This window comes from Rhinolophus hipposideros (assembly GCF_964194185.1).
Source record: "Rhinolophus hipposideros genome assembly, chromosome: 10".
In the NCBI taxonomy this organism is placed as follows: domain Eukaryota; kingdom Metazoa; phylum Chordata; class Mammalia; order Chiroptera; family Rhinolophidae; genus Rhinolophus; species Rhinolophus hipposideros.
Genome location: NC_138056.1, coordinates 12,837,954 through 12,852,152, shown reverse-complemented (window position 1 = coordinate 12,852,152; position 14,199 = coordinate 12,837,954). Strand labels below are relative to the sequence as shown.

Genomic DNA, 14,199 nt, shown 5'->3' with positions numbered 1-14,199 from the left:
AGCAAATCACCCTCCCCATCCTGAAAGAGCGGCAACCAAGTATCAATGGCTCACCCCGTCCACACACCCTACTGGAAGGAGGAATGTGCGGTCTCCTGGAATCCATACCCCCAGGGAGGCAGCAGGGTGTTGTTGCCTTTGGTCCCAAAAAGGACCCGGCCATCAAAGGGCCCTAAGGACGCCGCTGGAGGTCAATGGGGGAGGAGTTAGACTGAGGGGCTGCCGAGAGGGACGCGACGCGGAGGCCCTCCCTGGGTTAGGTGAGTAGGGTTCAAATCTCCACCTGTCGGCCTCCCAGGACCTGACCAAATCGTGCCCTCTGACCCCCCCCCCCCGTGCCTGCAGTAGGCACTGCCTTCCCGCCCCCTCCCCCGCCCCGGGACAGAAGTGTCGCAGTCACGACAGAGGCAGGACCCTGGGGGACACAGGCGCCGGCGCAGGCCCACTTTATTGGCAGAGCCCAGCCGCACTGGGCGGGCCGTCATGCTCGCGCCGACGGGGTGTTCGGGCCACCGGCCCCGGCTCGGCATGCACGACCCCGGACGCCTGTCCGGTGGGAGCTCAGAGCTCCAGGGGCCCGACGCCCGGCGGGCCGGCGGGCGCGAGGTCGGGGTACACCAGGAAACCGGAGAAGGTGATGTACTTGCCGTGGTTGCTGTAGGCGCCGTAGCCGTCGTGGTCGTGGCTGAGCAGCCACACGGCGTCGCCGCGCCGCAGTGCCAGCATCACGCTCTGGCTCTGCATCTCGCGGCGTCGCGACGCTCCGTCGTCGTAAATCATGGCCTGCACCTCGTCGCGGTTCTTCATCAGCTTCACCGACAGCGTCTTGTGCGGCAGCTTGCCCATGGTGAAGGAGAAGAAGTAGGCGCCGGGGAGGCGGCAGCGGAAGACGCCGGCCGCCGCGTCGAAGTCGCCGCCGATGTTGACGAGCTCGGTGTCAAAGGCGAGCGGCCGATGCCGCGGCCCCGGCGCCGCGTCCGAGCCCACGAGGCTGCGCGTGCGCGCTGCCGAGAACGCCGAGCGCGGCTCCGAGGTCGCGGGCAGCCCGCGCGCAGGCGCGTCGGCGTCGGCGTACACCAGGTAGCCGCTGAAGGTGGCGCCGGGCGAGCCCAGCGCGTACTGCGGGGCGCCGTGCAGCCGCAGCCACACCGTGTCGCCGTAGTCGAGTTGCAGCATGGCGCTCTGGCTGGCAGCGCGCCGGGCGCCGGGCCGCCGCTGCTCGTCGAAGGCCAGCGCCTGCACCTCGTCGCGGTTGCGCACCAGCATCACCGACAGGCTTTTGTGCGGGGCCTTGCCAGCCGTGAAGGAGAAGAAGTAGGCGCCGGGCACGCGGCAGCGGAACTGCCCCTTGGCCGCATCGAAGTCGCCACCGATGTTCACGTACACTTTGTCGAAGGTCACTGCCATCTCCGACGTGCCCTCCAGCGGGGTGGTGCGTGCCGCGGAGAAGGCCGAGCGCAGCTCTGTGGAGCTGGGAGCCGGGCCCAGGGCGCAGCAGGCGGCCAGGCCCAGCAGGCCCAGCAGGAGCCGCAGCATGGCCCCTGGGAGAGGAGGCAGAAGGGGAAGGAGAGGAGGGTCGGTCAGGGGCCGCTTCCAAAATGCCCGGAGCTCCCGAACTGGGAGACAGGCTCTCTTACCAGCCCGGCGCTTGACCCACAACTAGGACTCGTCTCCTAGACACTTGGAGTGGATCAGTGGTTGTCAAACTGTAGCGGGCCTCTGTGTCACCTGGAGGGCTTGTTAGAACACACATTGTTGGGCCCTACCCCAGAGTTTCCATTTAGTAGGTCTTGGACGAAGCCTGAGAATTCGCATTTCTAACAAGTTCCCCGGCAATGCACATGCTGCTGGCCCACGGACCACACATTGAGAATCATTAGGTTAGGCTAGTGACTCTTCAGACTGTTTTAAAGCACCAGAACCCCTTCCTCAGGTGAAAGCTCACACACACATAACAGATACAAGCAGAGATGCTCTGTTGGAAGGCGCCTACAGCCCTGTCTGCTGAGCTTTCCCCATCCCCTGCCCCTTGGCACCCAGGGGCCCTGGGAACACGGGGTGGTCAGGGGTCTCAGTTTCCCTCGGCCTCTCGGTTGCTGCATTTTCCTGTGGCTATTCTGTGGTCTTTGGCTTGCCTCTTACTCAGGCACTGGCTCTCTGTACTGATGTCCCCCATGATGGTCATGGTCTCAGCCCCCATCTGGGCAGGAAAGGAAATAGCTGCTCCCTGACCGCTTTCCTGGCCTCTGACCCACTCAAGGGTCAGCTCCCACATTGGACCGCTGGACTCCCCAAGGGCCCTTGCACTAAAGAGGCCAGAACAGTTGGGGTTTGAGGTGGCTGCCTTCCCCCACGAAAGCAGAGTAAGTGAATGCGACTTCTTCCTTTGGGCTTGGGGGCTGCTCACTGAGGGGAAGGAGAGAGGCAGGAGCTGCTGGGGTCAAAGAGAGCAACAATTCCAGCAGAGGTTTGGCGAGACTGTGAGGTCAGCAGCTTTGTTTCTCAGTGGTGGAGAGAAAAGGACAGACGGCTAGCCCTGGGCTTGGGTCCTCGCTCTGCCATTTACACACTGAAACCGTAGGCAAGTTCCTTAACTTCTCTGGGCATAGCTTCCTCTGTGTAAATGGAAGGAGACCTGACTTACAAGCTTCCCGTGAGAATGCTCTGAGATAACAGATGTGATCACTGTTTGTGAATGGCTGTGCCACCCAGGTGTGCAAGACTTCTGCTCTTGGCTTTGAGAAAAACAATCTGTTAAGGTGGTTTTTTTTTAAATCACTTATTGTCAGACCACTGGTGATCTCAGAAGGCAGCAGGTTAACACCTTCAAAAACTGCCTTCTGATAAGTTCTTGACATAAGGGGTTAGGGACTCAGTAATTCCTACCCCTGGGAGTTTGGTGAAGGCATTGCTGAACTCAAAGGAGTCACTCTCCTGGTGGGATTTCATCATGCTTCCTAGTAGGGTCTAGGCTTTGGGGATTGAATACCCAAGGCCCGGAAGTGGAGACAAAAGCAGGACAGAAAGTGAGCTGACAGCAGCCTAGGATGTGGGCTTCTATAGGCAATACCCTGGGAGTGTGGGTAGCTTTGTGTCTCTTAGAGACACTGGGGGCCTGCTGAGAGGGTTGCAGGGTGCTGCCTCTGTGCACCTGAGGGTAGATGGGCACTGGAACGTAGCCCACATTCTACTTGCCCAAATGTGTGGGATTCTGTACCTGGGGAAAAGTGTGCCTTTTCCTAATTCTCATAATAAAGACCTCAAATCCTTAGCCCAGCTGAACATTCTTTCCCTCCAGAGGAGGTACTTTTCCTACTTCCTACAAAGGCGCCCCATGAGCTAGCCCATACCCTTGGAGAAGGCAGGGAGGCTGGAGGGAGCCCACCTGTGGTGGTGAAGATTGCATGGCACAAGTATCAGTGCATTCCCTTTTTACAAAACCAGACACATCTCAGCAAACCTGAGAGACAAGTGGGGCCTCTCCCACTTTGTAGATGAGAAAGCCCAGGCCCAAGAAGAGGAAGCGTTTTTGGGCCAAGGTCACCCATGGAGCACGAAGGCAAGCCCTGAACCCAGGTCTTTTGACTCCGAATTCAGTATACCTTCCTCTCCACCGCTTTTCCCTCAAGCACAGATATTTCCAGCCAACCTGTCCACTGCCTTGGTTTCCCTTTTTGCAAAAATAGGAGGGGAGACAAGTGGAATGAGCCTTGGGATGGAGGGTGAGGGAGAAAGAAAGCAAAACCCAATAAAACCAACCATAGGAAAATTCTAGCGTTTTGCCTTCTGAGAGTATGGGAACATCTCAACTCCTCCTGACCCTGCTGCTCTCCTAGCAGGTCCTGTCCCAGGAGCACCCGCCTGCCTCACCCCCCGCAACCTCTGCTGGGTCTGGTGCACCTACCAGTGCCAGAGGGTCCTTCTGTGTGTCCAGTCTCCAGCCCCCGTGTCACGCACTGTCCGTTTCCCAGATCCCTAGGTCCCTGTCCTTCCCTAAAATCCCTTCCCTGAGCAGGTCAGAGGTGGGAGGGTGTCAGGTGGGCATCACAGTTGCAGGGAATGAAATGGCTGTTCCTAGCTCTGTCCAGGTGGGGCTCAAAATAGTCATCTTCAAAGAGAAAAAAACTGGGACACAGAGAAGTGGGCAGACCCAGAGCCTCGGAACTGACGGGGGGAGGTGCAGCGATGTCAGCCTAAGAGCCCCCCTCGCCGCCCAACCCAACTCCCCAATTACCCCTTTCCCCAAGCGCCGCCAGAACACCCCTCCCCACCTGCCTTGAAAGCCCCTCATGCTCCCAGGAAGATAAGTCCCCCTTTCACAGAAGCCAATTAATCATTTCTCATGAAAAAAAAGAAAAATCCCTCAGAAAGGGTACTTCAGACCCTCTCTGTCCCCCGACCTTCCTTCATCCATCCCTTCAGAGAAAAAGCCCTTGAGTCTCTTTCATGAAAAAATCTTCTAGGTCCTTTCAGAGAAGGACCGGATTCCCCCGCATCTTCCCCGCCCCCGCTCCCAATAAAGGAGAAACCTTGCCCCCACCATCCCGCCCCCGAGCTGCCCTCACCTGGCTGGCTGGGGGCGGCGGTCGGTTCGGGTTCGCTCCGAGCCCGCAATCCGCTCGGGCTCCGGGCTCCGGGCTCCGGGCTCCGGGCTGCGCACTGGCCGCCCGCGCTGCGGCGAGCCGGGCCTGGCGGGGCGGCGGGCACTCGGGCCGCTCCTCCGGGTCCCGAGGCGGCGGCGGGGCGCTGGGACCCTGGGGTGGGCGCGGGGCTGGGAGCGAGGCGCTGGGAGGCTCGAGGGAAAGAGGACAGCTGGAGAGCTAGCGGACGGCCCGGCGGGAGGAGAGGTAGGGGAGAGGCGGAAAGGGGAGAGCGGGGAGGGGAAGCGGGCGGGAGGGAGGGGCGCGCGGCGGAGGGGAGCTGAGCGGCGGGGCCTAGGGGCTCACTGCACCAAGGAGGCCCCTGTGCAGGCTGCGTGGGGCTCTGGGCCCTTTCTCATGCGTGACCTCCCTGGAGCCTCATCCTTCTGGGTCTAGCGCGCAGGCATCATTCATCCAAGTTAGCAGATGGGGAAACTGAGGCCCCAAAGGGAAAACAGGCCTGAGGCGGAGGCGAAACTGGGGGTGGCCCAGGGCACTCTTTAGACCAGCCTCCTTCCCGGTTTGAGGAGAGGGGATGGAGCAGGACAGATACTGGACTAGCCTCTGGGCTGCAAGGACAATGGAAGGTGAGTCTTGGCTGGGATCCACTTCCAGGCATTGGGGGCGGGGGTTTGAGGGAAGAGAAGGATAAATGGGTCAACGTCGCCGGTAAAGGAAGGGCTTAAAGTGACCTAATTTTTCTTTCTCACCTCCAAATCTGAAAATGCCCGCAGTTGTTTCGGAAGGAAAGAGGAAGACAAAGGTCCTAGAGGTCAGAGGGTAAGCCTCTCCCACCACATGGGGAGAGGGTGAGAAAGGAGGGGAGGCCTTGGGGCAGAATTGAATTCTGGCTGGAAAGGCTGCTTTTTCAGTGCCTGCGAGAAGTGAGAGCATTGAAATGGGCAGTGGGAGGGCTCCTAGGGCCTGTTTGCTGAGGGACACTGACAGCCTGCATAGCTGGGGACAGGGTGACAGGATCCAGCAGGACAGCAGGGCTGGGCACAGCTGTCCTCCCACCTCAGCACTCACCAGAGGCCTTTCTGATGGCCCCACCGTGGAGGGCTCGAACTCCCTTCATTAGGGCAGCTGTTCTCTCTGCCCTGACTGCTGTGGAGGTGACCATGTGCTGGCACTAGTCGCCTGAGTGGGTAGCTTTTACAGAGCCCCACTCTGGGGTACCAGTTGCTGGTGCTGTCCACCTGCCCTGGCTGACTCAGGCAGGCAGGAGGCCTGCGCTCCAGTCCTGGCTCGGCCATAGACCCTCTGTGTGGTCCCTGAGAGGCCTGGTGCCCCAGGAAACCCTCTATCCTCTGGAGCTTTCCTTCTGTTACCCCCAAAACTTATGTGATCCCAGTTAATTTAATCCTTGATAACGATGATTGGCTCATTAAGGTTTCTTCAGGGTATTAGATAAATGATAAATTAATGAATATCTGCCTTAAAGGAATGAACAGAGGCATTTCAGGCTGGGCACGGGGCATTTGGGGGCATAGGGTGAAACCCCCATCGAGCCCTATAGGATCACGACTGTCTCTTTTACCAGCTTGAAAAGGCCTATGGAGAGGGCATGATGGAGGGTGCAGGTGGGAGGGAGAGCCACACAGGGATGTTGCCGGAAGTTCTGGGGAAGGCAGGAAGCCGACCTGTAGCAGCCACAACCTTTCTTAGGGCATTGGTCCTCTTCTGGACCAGAAGAGTGGGGCTGCCATCTTGAAGGTGCCTTTTGAAGGTGTGATTCCAATGATGGTGGGGAGGGAAGAAGGCACACTCTGCAGGCAGGACCATTAAATCCCAGTGGGGGGCTGGCCCAGGGTGAAAACCATTTGATACTTTTCCGTGGGTCCACTGAAAGTTCTCCAGAGAAGTCAGGGTTGAGGGTGGAGACAGGTGGCTCAGGCAGATGACAGAGGGTTTGCTTTAGTGAACTGAAACTTCATGGAGACCACTGGGAAAGAGATATGGGGGAAGAGCATGCCATGAGCTGATGGGTGTGTAGGGCAGGCTAGGGTGCTGGACATGGGGCGGACCAGGATGGACATTGGGAGGTTCAGAAAAGAGCCCTAGGCAAGGTTGGAGTACCTGCCCCCCCTACTTAGTTGTGTGGCTACCACAACACAAGAGGACTTTTAATAGCAGGTCCTTTTATTGAGTGTAGCAGATGCTCTCAGTGCCCCATCCATGCCCCCAGGCCTATGTAGAGGTCACCTACAGACACTTCCAGAACTTGCCAAACTTCCTAGGTCTCTCCTGAGGCATTCTTAGCTGGGGAAGTGAGTGTGGGGCAGGCTGGATGTGGAAAGCTAACCCCCAGGGCAACCCTCAACCAAGGAGGCATCAGTGTTACTGGAAACATACTCCAGGGTTGGGTCCCTCAGTGGGACAATTCCCAATTCCCATGCATGTTCCAGTCTCAGGAAGACTCCAGCAGAAGGAAACCCTGCTTCTTGGGATCACCTCCTAAATAAACTATTTGCATCCAAATCTTTGTCTCAAGATCTGCTTTTGGGGGAGCCCAAACTAAGACAGTCTCAAGTTAAGCGCTTTTTCACATCCATTACCTTGTTTAATTTTCTTAACATCCCCTGAAGTAGGTATCATTAACCCAATTTTGCAAATGAGGAATAAAGAGGATAAAGCAGGGGCAGGATTCAAACTCGGTCCTCCTGTCTCCGAAACCCAGTCCTTAGCCACTTATCCTGCAGCCTCCCTAATCCTCTAATCTTCTCCGGACCTTATTTTTTCATCTGTAAAATGGGAGATGAGCTCTTGAGTGTGAAGGGAGGCAATGTACCCAGTTTCTCCTACAGCTAGGCCTGGTCAACAAGATGTGAGCAGAAGTCATTGGGAGAGAAAGTGCTTTACAGGGACGGACTCAGCTGGGATGTCCATTCTTTTTGCCCTCCCTCTTCTCTTCCTGGAATGTATACAGGAAGGTTGGAGCTCCAGCTGCCACCTAGGGCCAGGAGAAAACAAAGACGTGTTCTAAAGCGCAGTGTTAGGGAGGTGTTCAGAAGCTGAGATAAATGAGATCTAGAGACCCTGCCCTAAAGAAGCTAATCATTTAATGGGAGTGGCTGGATGTGGACATAAAGAACCATAAGTGTAAAAGAGATCAGAGTCAGGAGAGAACTGCAAAATGCTATGAGAGCTCAGGGAGGGAGAAATTTCACCTGGGGGTGTGGGTGGGAAGGTGTCCCAAAAGTGGGTATTTCTCCATAATGGTGAGGATTTAACACAGTGAGATGGAGGAGTGTGAGGGTGGGAAGCAGTCAAAGGTAAGAATCTGAACAAAAGGGTGGAGGTGGCTTAGTGGGGCTGGGGAAGGGACCGTATGCTCAGTTCAGGAAGAAAGGGTTTATCACGGGAAGTTATGGCAGGTAAGGTGTGTGTGGCTTAAATGCCCAGCCAATCTCGCTTTATCCCACAGCAGAGGGGAGAGTGCTCAGAGCTGTAGTGTAAGATTACTCTGGCTGCAGAGTGAAAGACAGAAGAGCGAGAGGCAGGGAGATCTGCATGAAAATACTGTGTCCTGATGGATCTGAACTATGAGGGGCTAGTAAGAAAGGAAAAGGGAGGAGACAGATGGGGGATGAGAGACCCAGAAGAGATTCAGAGACTGACAGTGTGCGCACAAACTCAAAATTTAATTAGCTTCCCGGTTTGCCAGGGGATTACAGGGGAATTAACAGACCTCAGAGTCTAGGGACCTTGCTGGGAGTTGAGGGGAAGTTAATGAGAAAGTCAACAATATGCCCCAGGGAGAAATGAAAGAAGCAGCGTTAGCCAAGCAGAGATGCCGGCAGGAGAAACAGATGTCAGGGTGCTGAGTCTCTGCCTTGCACGCTGACATTCAGCCCTCCAGGGAAAGGGACATTTAGAGCTCCTGGGCGGGCTCCTGGCCTGCTTGGCAGGTTCCAGTTCCTCCCAGTACTTGGTAAATGACTTTGGAGGGGAACAGCTGAGAGTGGCTTCGAGGATCAAGGTCCCAACTCTTCCTTGTCCCTTTTCCCAAAGAAGAACTGAACCCCCAGGCTTCTTCTACAGAGGGGGAGGCCAGGAAGGGGAACGTGGCTTGCTCATAACCAGAGGTGGCAAACTGCACTTTCCAAAGACAGCTGGAACACCCACCCCACCTGCTCTTCTTACACTGTGACCTTGCCACTCCCCTCTAAGAGGAGGACTTAGGTTCAGTCATAAAAGGTGATACAGCTTCTGCCTGGCTCTCTCTCTTGAAACTCTCACATTTGGAACCGAGCCATCATGATTTGAAAAATCCCAGGCCACATGGAAAAGCCACGTGGAGATGTTGTGGCCCCCGTCAGAGTCAGCTACCTAATTTGCAAGGTCCAGGACAAAATGAAAATGCAGGGCCTCTTATTCAAAAATTCAGAATTTCAATGGTGACAACAGAGCATTAAAGCAAACCATTGTGCGCTTGGGGCCTTGTGCAGCTGCAGAGGTTACACTCCATGAAGCTAGCACAGCTGAGGTTCCAGCATCAGCTGCTGGAAATACGAGTGAGAAAGCCTTCAAGGACTCCAGGCCCAACCATCGATTGCAACTGTGAGAGGGACCTTGAATGAGAACCACCCAGCTGAACCCAGTGACCTCTGACCCGCAAGGGACAGAAATGATTGTTGTGTTAAACCAGCAATTTCTGGGTTACTACAGCAATAGATAGTTGGAACACTGGGACAATCAGAACTGCTCAAAACCGGGGTGAAGATAGCAGGACAGTCAAGTTTCTCCCCAAACGCAGGCTCATTCCCTGAGCTATTGGAGCACGTTCTCCTCAACCCATGGTGGCAGAGGAGATTAGAGGCACAAATACCTCAAGGTGGTCAGAAGACCCAAATTCTGTACATTTGGCCATGGAGTGCTGTATGTTGACACCACGATAGGTACATCCTTGGGGACAACCATCAACTTTTCAATTGGAGGAGGCTGGGAAAAGACCCACTCTTGCATGAGCTGAAACAGTGGTGGCAGTGGCCCGCGCAGGAGAAGGTGGTGAGGTCTCCAAGGCCTGCAGGAGCCTCAGGGAGGTACAGTCACTGGACAAGAGGGAGAGAAGGAAGGGTATGTCCTACAAGCTGGGCAAGGGAGAGAATCCCTGTGGCATTTCAATCCTTGTTTCTGACATTGAAGAGTGAGTGTTCTTTGATGACAGTCCTTGCATTGATTCTGAACGGTGTGTGTGTGTGTGTGTGTGTGTGTGTGTGTGTGTTTGAATCACTTTGCGTGTGTTATCTGTGTCAGCCAGTGGGTGGGTCAGGAGAGTCCCGATGACTAGGGAAGTAGCCTGAGAAACAAACACAATCAAAGTCCAGCTGAGCACCTGCTGGAGAAAAAAGGAAGGGGGCAGGGATAGGCGTGAATGGCACAGAGCAACTTATCATTGCCACCTCAGTTCTTTCAAGAGTAGACAATAAAAACCATGGATAAACCATAATACAAATAAACCATAGATAAAGTGCAATGGGAACACTAGGAAAAGAAATTCATTTCAAGAGGAGGGATACAGCAAAGATTAATGAATGAAGTGACATTTAAATGAAGTTGTGAAGGCTGCACTGGACTTTGACAGGTAACAAGAGATGGGAAGAGTATTCTGGGAGGAAGGACCAGGGAGCAGGATTATCTCCCGAGGAGGCAATCCAGAATCTTGGTGAAGGGCAGTGACTGGCATCAGTGACTGCTTTGCTTTGAATCCCAGCTCCATTACTAACAGCATGAACTCAGTTTCCCCACCTGTAAAATGGGTATAAGAAAAGTATCTATGCCTTGTTGGCTTGTCGCAAACATTGAAAGACATACTCGAAGTAAAGCACATAGCCGAGCCCGGCATATTGTAAGCACTCCGTATGTGCTATGATGATTGCCTGGTGTGTTTGAAAAATGAATAATCACCTTGGCATGGCTGAAGGATGAAGTCCAGGGGTGTTTCCAGGAGACAGGTCCAGAAAAGTGAGTTTGGGATCTGATCATGCAGGATTTTAAGTGTTTAGACTTTATTCTGGAAGCCAGTGGATCTCAATCCTGTATGATCTAACTTCTTTCATAGCAAGTATTTTTAAATTTTTGTAAAATTTCATTCCTATACTGAAATGAAATTTATAAAAAATAAAATCTGATATATTCAAAAAATCAATATAATGCTCCAAGTGTGATGTAAAGGAGAAATAAAAGGGTAGTAATTTTAATAAAACCATCTGTTTTTCAATGTGTCAATATCTGTGCATTGCTACGCTAATCAAATAGAGAAGCTGGATGTTTATACTTCTATGCAGAGTCACAAATGCAACAGCTACAAACGCAGGCTGATACAAGGATGTGAAATCTGGAACCCTAATATCACCAGAAGCACTGACATCTAAAATAGTGACAAACTCTTGGTGAAGTTCTAAACAAAACAACTACAATCCTTCTTCAATTTACAGGGAACTTACATTACTGGAAAATTCAGTGTACATTAAAACCACACAAAAAATTGTTTTGTATGTAAAAACAGTTAGGTTCTGTTTTTCCCCACCTACACGAATACGGTGAAGAATGAGAGCTAGTTATTTCACTTATCAACTGTCCCAAACATTACAGGACATCTAGCACCTCTGGTGCCTACTCACTAAATGCCAGTAGTGTCCCCCAATCATTGTGACAACCCAAAATGCCCTCCCACATTTCCCAGCTACCCCTACCTCCTGCTCTGGGCAACAGGGAATCAGGAAGGGGCATGCTCTCTTCTGGCCTTTATGTAATATTATGTGAGACGGTGATGCTGGGAGCTACTGTCACCATCTTGCAACCATGTGGGGAAAAGAGTGAGGACAAAAGCCAATACACTGGGGATGGCAGAATGCACAGATGGCAAGGATCAGGGTCCTTAACACTGTTGAGCCACCGAGTTAACACACCCTGGACTTACCCTCCTTATGGATCTGTCATTATGGGAGATGACAAAGCCACTTCGTGGCTGAGCCATTTTGAGTGGAGTCCTCTGTTTCTTGTAGTTAAAAGCACTCTAATTTTGACAAGTTATTTCCCCTTCTCTGGGTCTTGGTGTCTTCATGTGTGTAGAGAGGACTTCTTAATCTAAGGCCTGTGAGTCTATGCAGGGAAAATATGGAGGACCTGGTGACTAGAATGAACAGGGGGAGTGAAGGAGCTGGAAGAGTCAAAAGCTGCCTCCACCTCTTGCACTGGGTATCTGGGAAGATGGTGAAGGAGGAGTGGATTCACTCTGGCTAACATGATGACTAGCTCGGCTTTGGGCATTTAGATCACACTAGATTTGGGGGATGAAAAATTAGACTTATGTAGTATCATCTCAACCGGGTAACAATTATAATTACATAGGAAAAGATTGGATGAATAATCACCAAAATATTTAGTTATTTATGGTAGGTTCAGCGATCATATTTATTTTTTTCTGTATAACTTTTCCTGTTTCCAAACTTTCTACAACTATTTATTGCTTGCATTTCAAAAGTAATTTAAAATATCAATAAAAACTATAATTTCTTTCAAATGTATCAAAAGAAGTAGATCAATGGGACAGAGTATAAAATCCAGTATTATACCCAAATACATACTGGAATTAGAATATTATCAAAGTGGGATTTTAAATCAGAGGAGAAAAGATACATGATCTAGTAAATTGTATGGGAACAACTAGGTAACCATCTGGAAAAAAATTAAGTTGGATCTATACATCATGCCTTATAGCAAATCAAATTTTAAATGCATCCCATACTTAAATGTAAAAATGAAACCAAGAGTCCTGAAAGAAATCAAATTATATATATATATATATTTTTTTTTTTTTTTTTTTTTTTTTTTTTTTAAAGCAGGGCACAGCTTATAGTGGCCCCTGTGAGGATCAAACTGACAACCTTAGTGTTATTACTCTAAGTAATAACACTCTTAGTGTTATTACTCTAACCAACTGAGCTAACCGGTCACCCCTCAAATGATATTTAAAAAAAAATTTCAGAGTGAGAAAGAACTTTAAACTATAACATATATTCCAAAAGTCATAAAAAAAATGATGGATATATTTTACTACAGCTTAAAAGGGAAACATATTTACATGGCAAAATAGCCAGAACAAAATCAAAAGACAAACTACAAACTGGAAAACATATTTATAACACATCACAAAGAGAAAATTTCTTTTATAAAGAGCTCTAAGGAAAAGACAACTCAGTAGAAAAAAATGGGTAAAGTATGTAAACAGTTAATAAACAAGAAACTACATGTAAGTATTAGAAAAAGAAAATTACAGTAACAGGTCATTATTTTTTTTACCTCTCAGGTTGTCAAGAGCAATAAGATTTGTAACACACTGTTGGTGAGGAGTTGGAAAAACAGACATTCATACATTGTCGGCGGGCACAACTGGACAATATCTACCAAATTAAAAAATGTGCATCTTTGCACTCAGTGACTCCACTTCTCAAAAAGCTGTTCTTCACATCCATGCCCACGTCTGAAACAAGTTATTCATTAAGGCATTGTCTGTAATAACACACCCTGGAAACGATCTGCAGGCCCAGCACAGAGGACCCATTAAATAAATTCTGATCCATATACACAAGAGAACGCTATGAACCCTTTACAAAAGAATGAGGAATCATTTTGTGTAAGGATATGAAATAATCTCTAAAGCTTACTGTTAAGTGAAAAACAAGCATGCTATTGTTTGTGTAAAAAAAAAAAGTATGCATTTGCTTTTATGTGCCTAGAATACACCACAGCGGATCTACGAAAAACCTTTAGCAGTGGGTGCTTCCCAGGAAGAATGGTGATGGGAGACACTTTTCACTGTTTCATCAGTTTGTACCTAAAATAAAAAGGGGCAGGAAGGACCACTATCTTTTTAAGCAGCTGCTCCATTCGTACTAGTTTCTAATCAACCTGAGGTCAGCTAAAAGCCCTCAGCCTTTTTTCCGTGTGCACCGTCAAACCACACTTCCTTCATCCTGTGCCTGTGCGGCTGATTGAAAAAAAAATCAAAATGCAGGTCTTTCCGCTTTTTAAAAATTCATCCTGTTGGCTCAGCCCTGTTTCAAGACACTTTAGAATCTTGATTTTTGACATTCAAATATTAGCTTTTGCTCTCAATAGTGGTGCCATCTGCAAACATGGTGTGTGTGGCAGGCACTGATAATTACTGAGCTGACCAAATACCGAGTCTAGAGGCATAGAACTTGAGACTTCTCTCCAGATTTGCATCAACTGAATAACTCACTGGGGCCAGGGGGATAGTGGTTAAATGGGCTATGAATCCACCCAACTGGGAAATCTCCTGAGATCACTATTTTCCTAGTTGTTTCCTTAATCAGGAGGCATTCGATGTCTAACTGGAAACAAGGTCCACTATGTCCAAAGAATTCTCCCAGCGGCCTTCCAAATAATAGATTGTTGGTATTGTTCACTGCATCGTGTTCTTAGGTTCTTAGTGAAGGTACCAATTCTTTTTCAAGGTGCTTTCAAACCCAGTGTATTATATTCTAAAATTAATTTTGGGGCGAATTTACCTCAAATATTCCCACCTAGT

General features: G+C 50.6%; 1 protein-coding gene across 2 annotated transcripts; it reads right to left on the bottom strand.

Annotated features, from left to right (window-relative positions):
• Nucleotides 1-415: 415 nt before the first annotated feature.
• Nucleotides 416-4,986, bottom strand: C1QTNF4 (C1q and TNF related 4). 2 transcript variants are annotated; one of them, XM_081061595.1, is made up of 2 exons: nt 4,566-4,986; nt 416-1,541 (listed from the first exon to the last, which is right to left on the bottom strand). In XM_081061595.1, exon 2 carries the CDS (start codon nt 1,534-1,536, stop codon nt 562-564), a length of 975 nt encoding a protein of 324 aa, XP_080917721.1. In that variant the 5' UTR covers nt 1,537-1,541; nt 4,566-4,986; the 3' UTR covers nt 416-561. The 2 variants fall into 2 exon arrangements, with proteins under 2 accessions (XP_080917721.1, XP_080917720.1); XM_081061594.1 differs by lacking the exon at nt 4,566-4,986 and adding an exon at nt 3,905-3,997.
• Nucleotides 4,987-14,199: the final 9,213 nt, after the last annotated feature.